Source organism: Haemorhous mexicanus, chromosome 16 (assembly GCF_027477595.1).
Source record: "Haemorhous mexicanus isolate bHaeMex1 chromosome 16, bHaeMex1.pri, whole genome shotgun sequence".
In the NCBI taxonomy this organism is placed as follows: Eukaryota; Metazoa; Chordata; class Aves; order Passeriformes; family Fringillidae; genus Haemorhous; species Haemorhous mexicanus.
Window position 1 is genome coordinate 17,399,784 of NC_082356.1, and position 8,011 is coordinate 17,407,794.

General features: G+C 55.6%; 1 protein-coding gene across 1 annotated transcript in view; it reads left to right on the plus strand.

Annotated features, from left to right (window-relative positions):
- The window catches only part of LOC132335018 (glutamate receptor ionotropic, NMDA 2D-like), a 30,048-nt gene extending 30,028 nt beyond the window's left edge, over positions 1-20 (plus strand). Inside the window, exon 13 of the mRNA XM_059861140.1 lies at positions 6-20. Within this exon, the coding sequence (XP_059717123.1) occupies positions 6-20 (15 nt within the window). The remainder of the gene's footprint in view (positions 1-5) is intronic.
- Positions 21-8,011: the final 7,991 nt, after the last annotated feature.

Consider the following 8,011-nt stretch of genomic DNA (forward strand, 5'->3'; position numbering starts at 1 on the left):
GGAAGGGCGGGAAAATGTGAGGGCAAAAGGGAGGAGACCATGAGGAGAGAAAAAGGGCGGGAAACGTGAGGGGAGGGAAGGGAGGGAAAACGTGAGGGGAGAAAAGGGCGGGAAACGTGAGGGGGAAAAGGGAAACGTGAGGGAAAAAGGGAGGAAAGCATGAGGAAAACAGACAGGAAATGTGAGGGGAAAAGGCAGAAAGTGTGAGAAGAAAAAGGCAGAAAATGTGAGGGGTAAAGGGCAGGAAACGTGAGGGGAGAAAAAAGAGCGGGAAACGTGAGGGGAGAAAAGGGAGGGAAACGTGAGGGGGGAAGAGGGAGGGAAAGTGAGGAGAAATAGGGAGGAAGAAACAGGGAAAAAATGTCAGGAAATGTGAGGGGGAAAGGCAGGAAGTGTGAGAGGAAAAAGGGCAGAAACTGTGAGGGGAAAAGGGCGGGAAACGTGAGGGGAGAAAACGGCGGGAAAACGTGAGGGAGGAAAAGGAGGGAAATGTGAGGTGAAAAGGGATTAAATGTGAGAGGAAAAAAGGGCAGAAATTGTGAGGGGAAAAGTGAGAAACATGAGGGGGAAAGGGCGGGAAATGTGAGGGCAAAAGGGAGGAGACCATGAGGAGAGAAAAAGGGCGGGAAGTGTGAGGGGAGGGAAGGGAGGGAAGGGAGGGAAACGTGAGGGGAGAAAAGGGCGGGAAGCGTGATGGGAAAAAGGAAACATGAGGGAAAAAGGGAGGAAAGCATGAGGAAAACAGACAGGAAATGTGAGGGGAAAAGGCAGGAAGTGTGAGAAGAAAAAGGCAGAAAATGTGAGGGGTAAAGGGCAGGAAACGTGAGGGGAGAAAATGGCGGGAAACGTGAGGGGAGAAAATGGCGGGAAACGTGAGGGGGAGAAAATGGCGGGAAATGTGAGGGGGAAAAGGGAGGGAAACGTGAGGGGAGAAAAGGGAGGGAAAGTGAGGAGAAATAGGGAGGAAGAAACAGGGAAAAATGTCAGGAAATGTGAGGGGGAAAGGCAGGAAGTGTGAGAGGAAAAAGGGCAGAAAATGTGAGGGGAAAAGGGCGGGAAACGTGAGGGGAGAAAACGGCGGGAAACGTGAGGGGAGAAAAGGAGGGAAATGTGAGGTGAAAAGGGAGGAAATGTGAGAGGAAAAAGGGCAGAAAATGTGAGGGGAAAAGCGAGAAATGTGAGGGGAAAAGAGCGGGAAATGTGAGGGGGGAAAACGGCGGGAAAATGTGAGGGGGAAAAGGGAGGAAAAAATGAGGAAAAAAGCCAGGAAATGCGAGGGGAAAAGGGCAGAAATTGTGAGGGCAAAAGTGAGAAACGTGAGAGGGAAAAGGGAGGGAAATATGAGATCTTCTCCTCCCCCGTTCCCTGCCCTGCCCCCGCTGAAATCCCAGACTCCCCATTCCCATTTCCCCCCCAGTTCCAAGTCCTCCCCGTTCTCAAACATCCCCCAAATCCCAGCCCCTCCCCAATCTTTTCTTCCCCCACCAGACCCCAAATTCCCCCAAATCCCAAATGTCCCCGATCCCAAATCCCAGATTTGTAAACTCTGTGACCCAAAAGTGGGGGAAATTCCCATTTTATTGAGCAAAGCAGAAATGGAGCGAGGGAGGTCGGGGTGGGGCACCCCAAATTGGGGGTGGCTGGGACAGCCCGACCTGGGGGGTCCATGAGGGTCCCGGGGTGTCCAGAAGGTCCTGGTGGTTCCCCCGAGGTTCTCCTGGTGCCCGCGAGGTTCTGCTGAAGGTTCCTCAGGTCTGTGAGGGGTTCTAGGGGTGCCTACGGGGTTCTAGATGTGCCTGTGGGGTTCTAGAGGTGCCTGTGCGGTTCTAGAGGTGCCTACGGGGTTCTAGATGTGCCTACAGGGTTCTAGAGGTGCCTACGGGGTTCTAGAGGTGCTAGTGGGGTTCTAGAGGTGCCTACGGGGTTCTAGCAGTGCCTACTGGGTTCCAGAGGTGCCTGTGGGGTTCTAGAGGTGCCTACAGGGTTCTAGAGGTGCCTACTGGGTTCTAGAGGTGCTAGTGGGGTTCTAGAGGTGCCTACGGGGTTCTAGCAGTGCCTACAGGGTTCTAGCTGTGCCTGTGGGGTTCCAGAGGTGCCTGTGGGGTTCTAGAGGTGCCTGTGGGGTTCTAGCAGTGCCTACGGGGTTCTAGAGGAGCCTGTGGGGTTCTAAAAGTGTCTACCAGGATCTAGGTATGTTTATGGTGTTCTAGAGGTGTCTAAGGGTTTCTGGAGGTGTCTGCCGGGTTCTCAGGCCACCCTTGCAGTTCCAGCGTTTTCCAGAAGGTTCCCCTGAAGGTCCTGCATGTTCTCAATTCACATGGGTGTTTCTGGCTGGAGTGGGGACCACTATCCTGGTTTCCCTGCCCCAGTTCTCCCGATCCTCCACCTCCACCCTGATGACGGCTCTCCTGCCCCTGGACAAGGTGGCCGTCACCGTGACGGGGCCAGTGCTCAGCTGGGCTTGATCCTGGTTTTCCTTGAGGATGACACACGGGAACATGGAGCTGTTGGAGGAGCCCTGGGAGCACCTGACCAGGCAGTCATAGGTGGTCCCCAGGTCCGTCTTGTGCACCTTGTCCAGGGACAGCTCCAGGCCCATCTCCACGGAAAACAGGTTGTAGTCGACGGGGTTGGAGAAGTAGATGGCCAAGGTGAAGGAGTCGGCCTCGTAGGCCAGGACCCCGTTACAGCCCCATAAGATGGAGTTGTTGGTGAACTTGCAGCTGCTGGAGGAGCCCGGGGACACCGAGGGCTGGGGGGACAAGATGCTGCGGCCGCTGTAGAAATGGGTCCTGGAGAGAGGAATTGAGGGGTGGGAGCGCAGGGAGGCTGTCCCACCACCACTGGGAGGAGCTGGGACCTGAGAGATGATCCCAGAGCCTGGAGATGATCCCAGCCTGGGATGGAGATCACAACCCCTGGAGATGATGCCAAGCCCCTGGAGATGATCCCAAACCCTGGAGATGATCCCAACCCCTGGAGATGATCCCAAACCCTGGAGATGATCCCAACCCCTGGAGATGATCCCAAACCCCTGGAGATGATCCCAGACCCTGGAGATGATCCCAGCCCCTGGAGATGATCCCAACCCCTGGAGATGATCCTAACCTCTGGAGATGATCCCAACCCCTGGAGATGATCCCAGACCCTGGAGATGATCCCAGCCCCTGGAGATGATCCCAACCCCTGGAGATGATCCCAAATCCCTGGAGATGATCCCAACCCCTGGAGATGATCCCAACCCATGGAGATGATCCCAACCCATGGAGATGATCCCAACCCCTGGAGATGATCCCAGCCCCTAGAGATGATCCCAGCCCCTGGAGATGATCCCAAACCCCTGGAGATGATCCCAACCCCTAGAGATGATCCCAAACCCTGGAGATGATCCCAACCCCTGGAGATGATCCCAACCCCTGGAGATGATCCCAGCCCCTGGAGATGATCCCAAACCCTGGAGATGATCCCAACCCCTGGAGATGATCCCAAACCCCTGGAGATGATCCCAACCCCTGGAGATGATCCCAAGCCATGGAGATGATCCCAACCCCTGGAGATGATCCCAACCCCTGGAGATGATCCCAGCCCCTGGAGATGATCCCAGCCCCTGGAGATGATCCCAAACCCCTGGAGATGATCCCAAGCCCCTGGAGATGATCCCAAACCCTGGAGATGATCCCAAACCCCTGGAGATGATCCCAACCCCTGGAGATGATCCCAACCCATGGAGATGATCCCAGCCCCTGGAGATGATCCCAACCCCTGGAGATGATCCCAAATCCCTGAAGATGATCCCAAACCCTGGAGATGATCCCAACCCTTGGAGATGATCCCAAATCCTGGAGATGATCCCAACCCCTGGAGATGATCCCAAACCCTGGAGATGATCTCAGCCCCTGGAGATGATCCCAACCCATGGAGATGATCCCAAATCCCTGAAGATGATCCCAAACCCTGGAGATGATCCCAACCCCTGGAGATGATCCCAACCCCTGGAGATGATCCCAAATCCCTGAAGATGATCCCAAACCCTGGAGATGATCCCAACCCCTGGAGATGATCCCAACCCCTGGAGATGATCCCAGCCCCTGGAGATGATCCCAACCCCTGGAGATGATCCCAAATCCCTGAAGATGATCCCAAACCCTGGAGATGATCCCAACCCCTGGAGATGATCCCAAACCCCTGGAGATGATCCCAACCCCTGGAGATGATCCCAGCCCCTGGAGATGATCCCAACCCATGTTGAAGATCCCACCCGGAGCTGCCTCCCAGCACCCCAAGGGCCCCCCCAAGGTCGCCCCCAGCCTCACCTGGGGTCCTTCAGGGTGATGTTCTGGGTCTTGTTGGAGATCTGGATTTCCACAAAGCGGCTGACGTTCACCCCCATCCTGGCTCTGGGATCTCCTCAGCTCCGGGATCTCCTCTGCTCCGGGCTCTCCTCAGCTCCGGGATCTCCTCAGCTCCGGGATCTCCTCAGCTCCGGGATCTCCTCAGCTCCGGGATCTCCTCAGCTCCAGGATCTCCTCAGCTCCGGGCTCTCCTCAGCTCCGGGATCTCCTCAGCTCCGGGATCTCCTCAGCTCCGGGATCTCCTCAGCTCTGGGATCTCCTCAGCTCCAGGATCTCCTCAGCTCCGGGATCTCCTCAGCTCCGGGCTCTCCTCAGCTCCGGGATCTCCTCAGCTCTGGGATCTCCTCAGCTCCAGGATCTCCTCAGCTCCGGGATCTCCTCAGTTCTGGGATCTCCTCAGCTCCGGGCTCTCCTCAGCTCCGGGATCTCCTCAGTTCCGGGATCTCCTCAGCTCCGGTCTCTCCTCAGCTCTGGGATCTCCTCAGCTCTGGGATCTCCCCACCTCTGGAATCTCCTCAGCTCAGGCTCTCCCCGCTTCCAGAACCTTCTCCCCCACTCCGGGCTCTCCTCCTGCTGTTCCCGGCACTCCCGGGGCTCTTTCCCCTCTCCTCAAGGACCTTCTCAGGGTCAAGGAATCTCATTCCCAAAATCAATGAACACTTTCACTTTCACCGGAGCCTTCCCAAGCCCCGCCCCTTCCTTCCCGGTTTTTAACCCTTTCCCAACTTCGTGTCAAAAGAACGGCCCCAAAACTGAGGCGGATGTGGAGAATCGCCGACGTCACCGACCCCGGGATGGCCCCGGCTCGGGTGGGACACACCTGGAACAGGTACCTGGGGGTGCAACAGCAGCAGCACCTGCAGGGGATGGCTTGGGGGGCCCGTGGGGAGCTGGGAACTGGTTGGACTGGTTGGACTGGTTGGACTGGTTAAACTGGTTGATTTCTCCAGTGGAACTGGTTGGACTGGTTGATTTCTCCAGTGGAACTGGTGGAACTGGTTTACCCCTCCACCAGAACTGGTGGAACTGGTTGGACTGGTTGGACTGGTTGGAGTGGTTAAACTGGTTGAGCTGGTTGGATTGGTTGGATTGGTTGAACTGGTTGAACTGGTTGGTTTCTCCAATGGAACTGGTGTAACTGGTTTACCCCTCCACCAGAAATGCTGGAACTGGTTGACCTGGTTGGACTGGTTGGACTGGTTGATTTCTCCTGTGGAACTGGTGGAACTGGTGGAACTGGTTGAACTGGTAGATTTCTCCAGTGGAACTGGTTGGACTGGTTGAACTGGTTGGACTGGTTGATTTCTCCAGTGGAACTGGTTGGACTGGTTGGACTGGTTGATTTCTCCAGTGGAACTGGTTGGACTGGTTGGACTGGTTAAACTGGTTGAGCTGGTTGGACTGGTTGCACCAGTTGGACTGGTTGATCTCTCCAGTGGAACTGGTGGAACTGGTTGGACTGGTTGATTTCTCCAGTGGAACTGGTGGGATTGGTTGAAGTGGTTGGACTGGTTGAAGTGGTTGGACTGGTTGATTTCTCCAGTGGAACTGGTTGAACTGGTTGATTTCTCCAGTGGAACTGGTGGGATTGGTTGAAGTGGTTGGACTGGTTGAAGTGGTTGGACTGGTTGATTTCTCCAGTGGAACTGGTTGAACTGGTTGATTTCTCCAGTGGAACTGGTGGAACTGGTTGGACTGGTTGGACTGGTTGATTTCTCCAGTGGAACTGGTGGAACTGGTTGGACTGGTTGGACTGGTTGATTTCTCCAGTGGAACTGGTGGGATTGGTTTGCCACTCCACCAGAACTGGTGGAACTGGTTCAGCTGCTGGATCTCCTCAGCTCTGGGCTCTCCTCAGCTCCGGGATCTCCTCAGCTCCAGGATCTCCTCAGCTCCAGGATCTCCTCAGCTCCGGGATCTCCTCAGCTCCAGGATCTCCTCAGCTCCGGGATCTCCTCAGCTCCGGGATCTCCTCAGCTCCAGGATCTCCTCAGCTCCGGGATCTCCTCAGCTCCGGGATCTCCTCACCTCTGGGATCTCCTCAGCTCCGGGATCTCCTCAGCTCCGGGATCTCCTCAGCTCCGGGATCTCCTCAGCTCCAGGATCTCGTCAGCTCTGGGATCTCCTGAGCTCTGGGATCTCCTCAGCTCTGGGATCTTCTCAGCTCCAGGATCTCCTCAGCTCCAGGATCTCCTCAGTTCTGGGATCTCCCCACCTCTGGGCTCTCCTCAGCTCCGTCTCTCCCCTCTTCCAGAACCTTCTCCCCCACTCCAGGCTCTCCTTCTGCTGTTCCCGGCACTCTCGGGGCTCTTTCCCCTCTCCTCAAGGACCTTCTCAGGGTCAAGGAATCTCATTCCCAAAATCAATGAACACTTTCACTTTCACCGGAGCCTTCCCAAGCCCCGCCCCTTCCTTCCCGGTTTTTAACCCTTTCCCAACTTTGTGTCAGAAGAACGGCCCCAAAACTGAGGCGGATGTGGAGAATCGCCGACGTCACCGACCCCGGGATGGCCCCGGCTCGGGTGGGACACACCTGGAACAGGTACCTGGGGGTGCAACAGCAGCAGCACCTGCAGGGGATGGCTTGGGGGTCCCGTGGGGAGCTGGGAACTGGTTGGACTGGTTGGACTGGTGGGACTGGTTGGACTGGTTGGACTGGTTAAACTGGTTGGACTGGTTAAACTGGTTGAGCTGGTGGAACTGGTTGGACTGGTTGCACCAGTTGGACTGGTTGAGCTGGTGGAACTGGTGGAACTGGTTGATTTCTCCACCAGAACTGGTTGAACTGGTTGGACTGGTTGGACTGGTTGATTTCTCCAATGGAACTGGTGTAACTGGTTTACCCCTCCACCAGAAATGCTGGAACTGGTTGACCTGGTTGGACTGGTTGATTTCTCCTGTGGAACTGGTTGGACTGGTTGGACTGGTTAAACTGGTTGAGCTGGTTGCACTGGTTGGACTGGTTGCACCAGTTGGACTGGTTGATCTCTCCAGTGGAACTGGTGGAACTGGTTTACCCCTCCACCAGAACTGGTGGAACTGGTTGGACTGGTTGACCTGGTTGGACTGGTTGATTTCTCCAGTGGAACTGGTTGGACTGGTTGAACTGGTTGGACTGGTTGCACCAGTTGGACTGGTTGATCTCTCCAGTGGAACTGGTGGAACTGGTTTACCCCTCCACCAGAACTGGTGGAACTGGTTGGACTGGTTGACCTGGTTGGACTGGTTGATTTCTCCAGTGGAACTGGTAGAACTGGTTGGACTGGTTGATTTCTCCTGTGGAACTGGTGGAACTGGTTTACCCCTCCACCAGAAATGCTGGAACTGGTTGAACTTGTTGACCTGGTTGGACTGGTTGATTTCTCCAGTGGAACTGGTTGGACTAGTTTACCCCTCCACCAGAACTGGTGGAACTGGTTGGACTGGTTGAACTGGTTGAACTGGTTGATTTCTCCAGTGGAACTGGTGGAACTGGTTGGACTGGTTGATTTCTCCAGTGGAACTGGTGGAACTGGTTGGACTGGTTGATTTCTCCAGTGGAACTGGTGGAACTGGTTTGCCCCTCCACCAGAACTGGTGGAACTGGTTGAACTGGTTGGACTGGTTGATTTCTCCAGTGGAACTGGTTGGACTGGTTGGTTTCACCAGTGGAACTGGTG